The following is a 13,589-nucleotide window of genomic DNA, read 5'->3' on the forward strand; positions in this document are numbered from 1 at the left end:
AGGTGGCTACAGAGGCAGCTTGTTACAGACTCATTGTTCTCTTATCTAGATAGTCTTCAGGGAGCCTTGACATGTCACGCCAGTGGACACAGTAAGAGGAGAGGAGAAAATGCCGTGGGTATGGTTTGACATTGGAAACATTTAACAAAATTACACATCACGATGACGGCCAGGACTTTGTTTCCAACGTTGCTTGCCAAGTTTATAGCATCGCTCACACAATGGCCTCACAGTCCCCCTCCCCATTAAGAGAACACTCATCACAGAGTGGTAGTGAAGGGCAGGCTGTGGTTAGAGAGATGAGACTGCAGAATACACACATATACATACACACCCAGACACACACCCACACACACACCCCCCACACACACACACCCCCCACACACACACACACACACACACACACACACACACACACACACACACACACACACACACACACACACACACACACACACACACACACACACACACACACAGACAGAGTATACCAGATGTTAGGAACACCTTCCTGATATTGAGTTGCACTAAATTTGGCCTCAATTAGCGGGGCATGGACTCTACAAGGTGTCGAAAGCATTCCACAGGGATGCTGATCCATGTTGACTCCACTGCTTCCCACAGTTGTGTCGCGTTAGCTGGATGTCCTTTCGTTGGTGGACCATTCTTGATACACACAGGAAACTGTTGAGCGTGAAAAACCCAGCAGCGTTGCAGATCTTGGCACAAACCGGTGTGCCTGGCACCTACAACCATACCTCATTCAAAGGCACTAACATATTTTGTCTTGCCCATTCACCCCCTGAATGGCACACATATACAATCCATATCTCAGTTGTCTGAACGCTTAAAAATTCTTTAACCTGTCCCCTCACATGATTGAAGTGGATTTATCAAGTGAAATCAGTAAGGTATCATAGCTTTCACCTGGATTCACCTGGTCAGGCTATGTCATGGAAAGAGCAGATGTTTTTAACGCTTTGTACACTCAGTGCACACACACACACACACACACACACACACACACACACACACACACACACACACACACACACACTCACCTGTAACACCTGATGGGTTTGCCGTCCACACTCAGGCAGGTTCCTGTTCAGACTGTCCATATCTACTGCGTTGTCAATCACCCCTTCTGACACATGAGGATCCTATGGAACAAAACACAACACACCTGTGAGAGGAACATTTAACAAACAGAGATGAAAGGATTCTGAAGGATTCAAAGGCCTTCTGCCGTTACTGACTCCTGCTGTTTACAAAAGGCAACATGAATCATACTTTTTAATCGACTTTTTGTGTCTCTGTCTTTCGTCTCGTCTTATGTGGTGTTTATACTGTACATACACGGTCATTCACATGGGTCTATACATTACAGGTGAAAGAGAATGGTCCAGAATGCTTAACTAGCCATGGCCAAAGGGACTGTGAAACGTCAGACCAGAGAAAGGCAGACCCTGCTGATTGGGATTCTCCCTTCAGCCCCTCTCAGCCAGGATGAGTCAGTAATGTGATTCATTAGATGAGAATACACCACACACAGGAAGACAGTGTACAGATTCTGCTGATATCCTCTATTACCTCACTTTGCCAACAGACAGAGACACAGGGTGATCTCCCCTGAGACCTGACACAGGAATGCATTGCAGCCTTCTTTCGTCTGTCTGTCTGCCCTCCCCTTAGTCTCTACTGCACCCATCCCTCTCCCCCACTCCCCTTATCCAACAAATTCCTTCTCTCTTATTCATTTCTTTTTGGCTTTTCCACCGAGTCAGCCCAGAACAGATTGCTGTACATACTTTTCCATGTCTGTATTTGTACGTGTCATAAATGACCAGATTTGAGAGTGAGCGTATGTGAGACTAAGAAAATACTTATGCACCCATTGTGGGCAAATTAAGTCGAGAAAACCACAAGTAAGGTTGTCCAACACAAAATTATAGTCATTTTTGTACATTTAAGAGCCTTGGACGTAAGTGTTCTCAGAGTAATTAGCATCCCTAAAATGATGTGCAGGGTTGGTGAATACACTACATGGCCAAAGGTATGTGAACTCCCCTTCAAATTAGTGGATTAGGCTATTTCAGCCACACCCATTACTGACAGGTGTATAGAATCGAGCACACCACCAGGCAATCTCCATAGACAAACGTTGGCAGTAGAATGGCCCGTACTGAAGCGCTCAGTGGCGTTCAACATAGCACTGTCATAGGATTCCAACAAGTCAGTGGTAGATGCCAGGAAAACACTACCTGCCCGAATGCATAGTGCCAACTGTAAAGTTTAGTGGAGGACAAATAATGTTTTTCATGATTCAGGCTATGCCCCTTAGATCCTATGAAGGGAAATCTTAGCGCTACATCATACAAAGACATTCTAGGCGATGCTGTGCTTCCAACATTGTGGCAACAGTTTGGGGAAGACACTTTCCTGTTTCAGCATGACAATGCCCCTGTGCACAAAGCGAGTTCCATACAGAAATGGTTTGTCGAGATCAGTGTGGAAGAATTTGACTGGCCTGTACAGAGCCCTGACCTCAACCCCATCGAACACCTTCTGGATGAATTGGAACGCCGACTGCGAGCCAAACTTAATCGCCCAACATCAGTGCCCGATCTCACTAATGCTCTTGTAGCTGAATGGAAGCAAGTCCCTGCAGCAATGTTCCAACATTTAGTGGAAAGCCTTCAAAGAAGAGTGGAGGCTGTTTTAGCAGCGAAGGGGGGGGGGGCAACTCCATATTAATGCCCATGATTTTGTAAAGAGATGTTCGACGAGCAGGTGTCCACATAGTGTATGTTTCTGATGTATCCCAATCCACAACATAGATTCAAATGTTCTTTATCATCAAGTTTACCCTGTTAACGTCATATAACTCTGCCAAAAAAATTCACTAAAATGTCTGACATTACCTATAGAAATGGCAAAAATGAATATGTCAACAAACAGTTTAAAAAAACACTATGATCAGAACAAAACACTTCAATCAAAGTTATATTTCACATGACTATACCTACTAAGAAAATACTGTGTGTGTGAGAGACCGAGTAACCTCATGATATAGCCATCATGTCCCTTGTCATATCTTACAGTGCAGTTGTAGGGCTCTCCGGTATTTACCTTTCACCAGTTGTCCAGCAATTATACGGCCTCCATTGCGAAAAGATTCTTACTCTCGACTACAGAGTGAGCAAATTAGAGCTTCCTTCAAAGCTGCTACAGTACCTGCTACTTGCCAGCTGCTATAACTATTGTTGAGGTATCATCTACCTCAACAATCACCCTCGATTCATTACATGCTCCCATTCACTGCACGGACCTGTCTGTCCTTGCTACGCTGAACTAAGCCTGCATTCTTGCCTGGCAGCCACAAGCCCTGATAACAGAAGGAGAGAGGGATGGAGAGAAGGACAGAGACAAAAAAAGGAAGAGAAAATTGAGAGAGGATGAGAGGTGAGGGGTAGAAATAGCCTTTAGAGTGATTATACGGTATTATTAACACTATTAGGGAAATATAAACATGCAATAACTCAGAGTGTAACTCCATGAAGGCAATGTAGGTCATCTGGAGAGCTGGATAAAGAACATACAATAGGCCATCATCGAACTCTGTCTAATCCAATATACAGTGTGACGAAAAAGTATTTAGTCAGCCACCAATTGTGCAAGTTCTCCCACTTAAAAAGATGAGAGAGGCCTGTAATGTTCATCATAGGTACACTTCAACTATGACAGACAAAATGAGAAAAAAAATCCAGAAAATCACATTGTAGGATTTTTTATGAATTTATTTGCAAATTATGGTGGAAAATAAGTATTTGGTCACCTACAAACAAGCAAGATTTCTGGCTCTCACAGACCTGTAACTTCTTCTTTAAGAGGCTCCTCTGTCCTCCACTCGTTACCTGTATTAATGGCACCTGTTGTAACTTGTTATCAGTATAAAATACACCTGTCCACAACCTCAAACAGTCACACTCCAAACTCCACTATGGCCAAGACCAAAGAGCTGTCAAAGGACACCAGAAACAAAATTGTAGACCTGCACCAGGCTGGGAAGACTGAATCTGCAATAGGTAAGCAGCTTGTTTTGAGGAAATCAAGTGTGGGAGCAAATATTACAAAATGGAAGACATACAAGACCACTGATAATCTCCCTCGATCTGGGGCTCCACGCAAGATCTCACCCCGTGGGGTCAAAATTATCACAAGAACGGTGAGCAAAAATCCCAGAACCACACGGGGGGACCTAGTGTATGACCTACAGAGAGCTGGGACCAAAGTAACAAAGCCTACCATGTTAAATAAAGGTTAAATAAAATAAAATAAAAAATCAGTAACACACTACGCCGCCAGGGTCTCAAATTCTGCAGTGCCAGATGTGTCCCCCTGCTTAAGCCAGTACATGTCCAGGCCCGTCTGAAGTTTGCTAGAGAGCATTTGGCTGATCCAGAAGAAGATTGAGAGAATGTCAAATGGTCAGAAGTGTACCTATGATGAAAATTACAGGCCTCTCTCATCTTTCTAAGTGGGAGAACTTGCACAATTGGTGGCTGACTAAATACTTTTTTGCCCCACAGTATCTCTGTGATCTCATCTGATTTGATCTGATTCCAGCCCCTATTCTCAGTCAGTTCCCACCACATGCCATCACATTCATCAAAGCCTCATCTCTCTCTCTCTCTGTGTGTCTCTCTCTCTCTCTCAAAATGGCCTTTTCTCTAAAGATGCTCTCTACAGAACCAGCCCACTGCTAACTACACACACACAGATTAAAGGAGAAACAATGCAAAGCATGGCACTTTTCTTTTTTTCAAACTGGAGTGGCTGCTATAAAGGCAGGCATTGTGTTCTATCATTGTGTTCTATCATTGTGTTCTATCATTGTGTTCTATGCATGGATCTTTCCCTCACACATGAAGGAATCTTTTTTGATGGGGATATGGGAGGGAAGCCATCGGGTTGAATAGCAGAAATGTTGGAGGGAGGGAGGGAGCTTGTGGCTTGCTGAAGGCATGCGAGTATGGGCAACAGTGGGGCATATTGTTTCCAAACCCGAAGTCCCACGACTGTCCCAGGAGACAAACAAATCCTTCACTCAAACACGTTGATGACAATCTGGGAGAATTGTGGAATTTGGGAATTTCTTCCCTATTTTCTTCCCCTAGTCAAGACAGAGAAACTCCTAAATAATCAGCTGTAGTGTAGAACAAACTTCCTCGACACAACAACAAGATATTACCTCCGTAGACATCCTATGGTAGCTTATGTAAAAATATAATCTCACTACTGTCCAAACATACCATTTGGAGGTTTCATCATGCATATGAAAACACATGGGACAATATTCTCCACAGATTATCAAACCATGGGCATGAATTTCCAATGAAGAGACGCTTTGTACGCTTCCGAAATGCGGATGCGTCGGAAATAAATAGCAATTAGAATAGAAATGAATAGTCTCGTATGGAGTAAGGTAATGATTGGCTGCATGTTTCTTCCTACCCAGAGGATTACTCAACACTGGCATTAGAACTGAGGTGGGCTGGAGAGAGAAAGAGAGACAAAAAGACACACACACAAATACCCTGGTGTTGCTGAACAATCCATCAATTCTCTTACAAATGCCATATCTGCTCACATGACAGATTTACTATAGCATCCTACTCCTTGTAGTTTATGGTTCTTGTCATGAAATATTCACTGTCTCCATAAAATGTAAGCACTCTCTCCCTGAGACCTGATGCGTTTCTCTCTGAGAAAACATCTCTGCAATCATCCGTTCTGATATTCACACTAGCATACTACCTAGAATGAAGCAATGTATTGGACACATATTCTAGCTAAGTGGTATGTTAGTATGGACATTGGAACGTAGCCTACATGTCAGGGAACAGGTTAGAGAGGGGAGGACAGTAGTTCTAGTAGTAGGCACCATGTACAGCCTACTATAGGAAACCAAGTGGCTGCACATAAATACTTGGCATTTCAGGGAACATATATTTATGGCGACAATTGTACTCTGCAATGTCCCTTGGCGCTTCACAACTGGATGTGGCTGGAGCCAAACAGCACCTTCTGTTTTTAGAGCGAGGCCACAGAAATGTAGCAAACTACCATGGGAAGAGTTTCAGCATGTATCTTTTAGGCAGCCTTTACCAGATACCTTAAATCAGATGGTATAAAGAAGATTCATGCTACTTGCGCGATATCCACAATGCAAGGATATGCCTACAACAATACAATTCAAGAAGGCAAAGGTTAAAAATGTCGTCCCCCATGAATGATGCAGCGCCCTCCGTGGGCCAATCAGTGATCTCTATGGCAAGACGAATCATTCGCCAAAGTTTTGTCTGAGATATCGAGTGGGTTAGCTAGACTCATATCCCTGAGCATGTGTGCCAAATTTCATCACTCCGAGTCAAACAGATCAAGAGATATAAACGTCTGCCTGTTATAGCTCCACTGTGGGGTCGATATGAATGTTCTTGCATATGTTGAGTCTTGATATTGTTTGCAACATGTGTACCAATTTTGGTTACAATACGAATATACTTGACTGATTTATATGCATTTATGTGCCATACCACGCCCATGTGAATGTTTATTGGTCAATAGCGGGGTTAGGGGCATGACCTTTAAAAGTTTGCAGTTTCAATCGCCATCTGGCCAATCAGTGTATTTTTGTAAACGCCAGATCTCTATGGCAAGACGCATCATTCACCCAAGTTTAGTCAAAGTCAGGCCAGTGCTGTCTGACATATTGCGTGTGATGAACATACGCACTTACTAACACGTGAGGACAGAGCCACAGGCCCCTCCCAAATTTCATTGTGGGGGACAGTTAAGAAGTTGCAATAGTTTACGTACCGAGGGGCTAGGGTCAGTCTGTTATATCCAGTGTAATTCTTCTGTCTTATCTGGTGTCCTGTGTGGAACTGAGTATGCTCCCCCAAAAAATGTCTCTCTCCCTCCCCTCCCAGATGGATCTGAGCCCTAGGACCATGCCTCAGGACTACCTGGCCTGCTGATTCCTGGCTGGACCCAGTCCACCTGGTCGTGCTCCAATTTCAATTGTTCTGCTTGTGGCTATGGCGAAGTCGGTTCCTCTCTTTGTTCGGGTGGTGTTCGGCGGTCGACATCACCGGTCTTCTAGCCATCGCCGATCCATTTTTCATGTTCCATTTATTTTGTTTTGTTTTCAAACTCACCTGGTTTCAATTCCGAAATTACATGTTGTATATGTTCCCTCTGTTTCCCCCATGTCCTTGTCGGGAATTGTTTATTGTTTTTTTATTTATTTTTTATTTCACCTTTATTTAACCAGGTAGGCTAGTTGAGAATAGGTTCTCATTTGCAACTGCGACCTGGCCAAGATAAAGCATAGCAGAGTGAACAGACAACACAGAGTTACACATGGAGTAAACAATTAACAAGTCAATAACACAGTAGAGAAAAAAAGGGGAGTCTATATACAATGTGTGCAAAAGGCATGAGGAGGTAGGCGAATAATTACAATATTGCAGATTAACACTGGAATGATAAATGATCAGATGATCATGTACAGGTAGAGATATTTGTGTGCAAAAGAGCAGAAAAGTAAATAAATAAAAACTGTGGGGATGAGGTAGGTGAAAATGGGTGGGCTATTTACCAATAGATTATGTACAGCTGCAGTGATCGGTTAGCTGCTCAGATAGCTGATGTTTGAAGTTGGTGAGGGAGATAAAAGTCTCCAACTTCAGCGATTTTTGCAATTCGTTCCAGTCACAGGCAGCAGAGTACTGGAACGAAAGGCGGCCGAATGAGGTGTTGGCTTTGGGGATGCTCAATGAGATACACCTGCTGGAGCGCGTGCTACGGATGGGTGTTGCCATCGTGACCAGTGAGCTGAGATAAGGCGGAGCTTTGCCTAGCATGGCCTTGTAGATGACCTGGAGCCAGTGGGCGAATATGTAGCGAGGGCCAGCCGACTAGAGCATACAAGTCGCGGTGGTGGGTAGTATAAGGTGCTTTAGTGACAAAACGGATGGCACTGTGATAAACTGCATCCAGTTTGCTGAGAAGAGTGTTGGAAGCCATTTTGTAGATGACATCGCCGAAGTCGAGGATCGGTAGGATAGTCAGTTTTACTAGGGTAAGCTTGGCAGCGTGAGTGAAGGAGGCTTTGTTGCGGAATAGAAAGCCGACTCTTGATTTGATTTTTGATTGGAGATGTTTGATATGGGTCTGGAAGGAGAGTTTGCAGTCTAGCCAGACACCTAGGTACTTATAGGTGTCCACATATTCAAGGTCGGAACCATCCAGTGTGGTGATGCTAGTCGGGCAAGCGGGTGCAGGCAGCGATCGGTTGAAAAGCATGCATTTGGTTTTACTAGCGTTTAAGAGCAGTTGGAGGCCACGGAAGGAGTGTTGTATGGCATTGAAGCTCGATTGGAGGTTAGATAGCACAGTGTCCAATGACGGGTCGAAAGTGTATAGAATGGTGTCGTCTGCGTAGAGGTGGATCAGGGAATCGCCCGCAGCAAGAGCAACATTATTGATATACACAGAGAAAAGAGTCGGCCCGAGAATTGAACCCTGTGGCACCCCCATAGAGACTGCCAGAGGACCGGACAACATGCCCTCCGATTTGACACACTGAACTCTGTCTGCAAAGTAATTGGTGAACCAGGCAAGGCAGTCATCCGAAAAACCGAGGCTACTGAGTCTGCCGATAAGAATATGGTGATTGACGGAGTCGAAAGCCTTGGCAAGGTCGATGAAGACGGCTGCACAGTACTGTCTTTTATCGATGGCGGTTATGATGTCGTTTAGTACCTTGAGTGTGGCTGAGGTGCACCCGTGACCGACTCGGTAACCAGATTGCATAGCGGAGAAGGTACGGTGGGATTCGAGATGGTCAGTGACCTGTTTGTTGACTTGGCTTTCGAAGACCTTAGATAGGCAGGGCAGAATGGATATAGGTCTGTAACAGTTTGGGTCCAGGGTGTCTCCCCCTTTGAAGAGGGGGATGACTGCGGCAGCTTTCCAATCCTTGGGGATCTCAGACGATATGAAAGAGAGGTTGAACAGGCTGGTAATAGGGGTTGCGACAATGGCGGCGGATAGTTTCAGAAATAGAGGGTCCAGATTGTCAAGCCCAGCTGATTTATACGGGTCCAGGTTTTGCAGCTCTTTCAGAACATCTGCTATCTGGATTTGGGTAAAGGAGAACCTGGAGAGGCTTGGGCGAGGAGCTGCGGGGGGCCGGAGCTGTTGGCCGAGGTAGGAGTAGCCAGGCGGAAGGCATGGCCAGCCGTTGAGAAATGCTTGTTGAAGTTTTCGATAATCATGGATTTGTCGGTGGTGACCGTGTTCCCTAGCCTCAGTGCAGTGGGCAGCTGGGAGGAGGTGCTCTTGTTCTCCATGGACTTCACAGTGTCCCAGAACTTTTTGGAGTTGGAGCTACAGGATGCAAACTTCTGCCTGAAGAAGCTGGCCTTAGCTTTCCTGACTGACTGCGTGTATTGGTTCCTGACTTCCCTGAACAGTTGCATATCACGGGGACTGTTCGATGCTATTGCAGTCCGCCACAGGATGTTTTTGTGCTGGTCGAGGGCAGTCAGGTCTGGAGTGAACCAAGGGCTGTATCTGTTCTTAGTTCTGCATTTTTTGAACGGAGCATGCTTATCTAATATGGTGAGGAAGTTACTCTTAAAGAATGACCAGGCATCCTCAACTGACGGGATGAGGTCAATGTCCTTCCAGGATACCCGGGCCAGGTCAATTAGAAAGGCCTGCTCACAGAAGTGTTTTAGGGAGCGTTTGACAGTGATGAGGGGTGGTCGTTTGGCTGCGGCACCGTAGCGGATACAGGCAATGAGGCAGTGGTCGCTGAGATCCTGGTTGAAGACAGCGGAGGTGTATTTGGAGGGCCAGTTGGTCAGGATGACGTCTATGAGGGTGCCCTTGCTTACAGAGTTAGGGTTGTACCTGGTGGGTTCCTTGATGATTTGTGTGAGATTGAGGGCATCTAGCTTAGATTGTAGGACTGACGGGGTGTTAAGCATATCCCAGTTTAGGTCACCTAACAGAACAAACTCAGAAGCTAGATGGGGGGCAATCAATTCACAAATGGTGTCCAGGGCACAGCTGGGAGCTGAGGGGGGTCGGTAGCAGGCGGCAACAGTGAGAGACTTATTTCTGGAGAGAGTAATTTTCAGAATTAGTAGTTCGAACTGTTTGGGTATGGACCTGGAAAGTATGACATTACTTTGCAGGCTATCTCTGCAGTAGACTGCGACTCCTCCCCCTTTGGCAGTTCTATCTTGACAGAAGATGTTATAGTTGGGTATGGAAATCTCTGAATTTTTGGTGGCCTTCCTGAGCCAGGATTCAGACACGGCAAGGACATCAGGGTTAGCAGAGTGTGCTAAAGCAGTGAGTAAAACAAACTTAGGGAGGAGGCTTCTAATGTTGACATGCATGAAACCAAGGCTTTTTCGATCACAGAAGTCAACAAATGAGGGTGCCTGGGGACATGCAGGGCCCGGGTTTACCTCCACATCACCCGCAGAACAGAGAAGGAGTAGTATGAGGGTGCGGCTAAGGGCTATCAAAACTGGTCGCCTAGAGCGTTGGGGACAGAGAATAAGAGGAGCAGGTTTCTGGGCATGGTAGAATATATTCAGGGCATAATGCACAGACAGGGGTATGGTGGGGTGCGGGTACGGCGGAGGTAAGCCCAGGCACTGGGTGATGATGAGAGAGGTTTTATCTCTGGACATGCTGGTTGTAATGGGTGAGGTCACCGCATATGTGGGAGGTGGGACAAAGGAGGTATCAGGGGTGTGAGGAATAGGACTAGGGGCTCCATTGTGAACTAAAACAATGATAACTAACCTGAGCAACAGTATACAAGGCATATTGACATTTGAGAGAGACATACAGCGAGGCATACAGTGAACACAGGTGTTGAATTGGGAAAGCTAGCTAAAACAGTGGGTGAGACAACAGCTAATCAGCTAGCATAACAACAGCAGGTGAGATGGCATTGACTAGGCAACTCGGCCGACAGATAAAACAAACAAGCAGAATGGAGTACCGTGATTAATGGACAGTCCAGCGTGCATCAGCTATGTAGCCAAGTGATCAGAGTCCAGGGGGCAGCGGTGGATGGGGCAGGGGGGGCTGGGCTGGCGAGTGTTATCCAGGTTAAGAAAACTAACAATGACTAAATAGCTTGTAGCTAGCTAGCTGGTTAGCTTCTGGAGGTTCTTGAGTGTGTTCTAAAAATAAAGATAATAGCGATTCCGTATCACATTGGGTGAGGCAGGTTTCCGGAAGGTATAAACAAAAAAAAAATTTAATCGGGAAGAGATAGAGTACATATGGGCCACTGCGTTTTTGGGACGCGGCGGGACGGTTAGCAGGCCTGTGCTAACAAGCTAACAGATTAGCAGGCCGGGGTAAACAAGGTAGTAGTTAGCGGACCTGGGCTAAACAAGCTAGCAGTTAGCGTGCCGAACTAGCAAGCAAGGAGATAGCGAGGGCTAGAGAGTTAGCCTTTGGAGGACGTCGCGATGGGGTGAGTCTGTTTATTCCTCTTCATGCAGTGATATTGATAGACCGGTCGTAGTCAAGGTATTGTAGCCCAGGAGTATGCTAGGAGCTCTGGCCGGGCTAGCTTCAAGCTACGTGGGTGGAAACGCTAGCCAGGAGTAATCAACCAGGGTTGCTGTTTAGCTCGATAGCTAGTTGCGAAGATCCAGCTGAAGAATGTTCCGTTTGTGGTGGGAATCCGGGGGTAAAAAAAAAATTAGGTCCGTTATGCTCTGGTTAGCGTCGCGTTGTTCGAACTGGCGAGAGCTTTCCGAGCTAAAGGTTAGTTGATGACCGCTAGCATAGCTGTTAGTTAGCTGGCTAGCTTCAGTTGAGAGGGTCCGGTTCCGAAGTAAATATAACTACTTTAGGAAAGTAGCTACATTGGCGGGTTGCAGAAGAGTATTTGGAAGCTTAGGTTTAGCAAAATGTTTATAAGGATATGCGAAGAAAAAAATATCTAAAAAATATCTAAAACGAAAAAGAGACGATATTTACAGAGAGACGATACGACAGGACAACTTACTGCTACGCCATCTTGGATGCACATATTGTAAGTACCTGTGCATTGTGTACCAAGGGTACAATAACCAAGGGTAAAAAATAACCATACATTGAACAATAACAATAAACATACAGTAGAGGACATGTGCAGGTTGATTGGTCTGTCAGACACGGCCCCTCATCTTATGGCAGGCAATAATGTAGTGTGCTGCCAACCCACAGCTCTCTGCATCCCTCCCCAACAGGATGGGTAGCCTACTCTCATCAGAGAGGTCTTTGAAACCTTGAATAAGGGTTTCAAATTTGGGGAAATGACAGTCTAATTGTTTTATATTTTTATAAGGAAAATGCAGCTCTGTCTCAGGTTCTGCTGCTGTGCAGTGGTTGCACAGCCTTTCCTCTACAGGGAGCCAGGTTTTCCTGTGTCTACCCTTCTGTTACGGATAATTTCCTCCTCTTCGTCTGAAGAGTTTGTGAACTCAGGACCAGCTGGATGAGGGGACTTTTTCTTTGCTTAGCTCTTGGCATTGCAGGGTTTGGTAATGATATGAGAGGGGGTCACTGTATTTTAGATGTTTCCAAAACTTAATTGCTCTTTTTTTGTGTTTTTATTATTAGTGGATATTGGCCTAATTCTGCCCTGCATGCATTGTTTGTAGTTTTCCTCTGGACATGTAGGAGAATCTTACAGAACTCTGCATGTAGGGTTTCAATGTGGTGTTTGTCCCATTTGGTGAAATCTTGTTTTGCAAGTGGACTCCACACCTCGCTGCCATAAAGTGCAATTGGTTCAATTTGAATTAGTTTTTTTAATGGCGTTGAATGCCCTTCGTGCTTTCTCTCTATTCATTCACTGTCTCATCAATCTGAGCCTCATTAAGGTGTCCAGTTGAGCTTATTTTTAAACCTAAGTAATTGTAGTGTGTGCAGTACTCTATATATTTTGTACCAAATGAGAACTTTGGTCTAATTCCCTGAGATCTGAATCTTCTCTGGAAAATCATTATTTTAGTATTTTTGTGGTTTACTGACAGCGCCCAGGTCTGGCAGTACTGCTCTAGCAGGTCCAGGCTCCGCTGTAGGCCATGTCCTGTGGGTGACAGCAGGCATAGGTCATCTGCGAAAAGTAGGCATTTAACCTCTGAATTGTGGAGACTAACACCAGGGGCTGAGGATTTTTCTAGAATAGTGGCCAATTCATTGAAGTAAATATTGAAGAGTACAGGGCTCAGATTGCAACCCTGGCGAAGACCTCACCCCTGGTTAAAGAATTCTGTTATTTTCTTGACAATTTTAATACGCACATATTGCCAGTATACTTTGATTTAATTGTTGTTGTCATATGTTTTACCCCCTACACCACTTTCAATAACCTTGTAGAACAGTCCTGTATGCCAAATAGAATCAAATGCTATTTGGAAGTCGATAAAGTAAGCGCATATTTTGGTATTATTTTGGTGGACATGTTTATCTATCAGGGTGTGTAAGGT

General features: G+C 45.1%; 1 protein-coding gene across 12 annotated transcripts in view; it reads right to left on the reverse strand.

The window, feature by feature from the left end:
* LOC115141261 (pleckstrin homology-like domain family B member 1) overlaps window positions 1-13,589 on the reverse strand; it is a 109,114-nt gene that overhangs the window by 85,464 nt on the left and 10,061 nt on the right. For all 12 annotated transcript variants that reach the window (XM_065000288.1, XM_065000282.1, XM_065000281.1 and 9 more), the window contains exon 2: window positions 1,062-1,163. In XM_065000288.1, coding sequence (XP_064856360.1) covers window positions 1,062-1,121 — 60 coding nt within the window. In that variant the 5' untranslated portion in view covers window positions 1,122-1,163. The remainder of the gene's footprint in view (window positions 1-1,061; window positions 1,164-13,589) is intronic.

Source organism: Oncorhynchus nerka, linkage group LG14, assembly GCF_034236695.1.
Source record: "Oncorhynchus nerka isolate Pitt River linkage group LG14, Oner_Uvic_2.0, whole genome shotgun sequence".
Classification (NCBI taxonomy): domain Eukaryota; kingdom Metazoa; phylum Chordata; class Actinopteri; order Salmoniformes; family Salmonidae; genus Oncorhynchus; species Oncorhynchus nerka.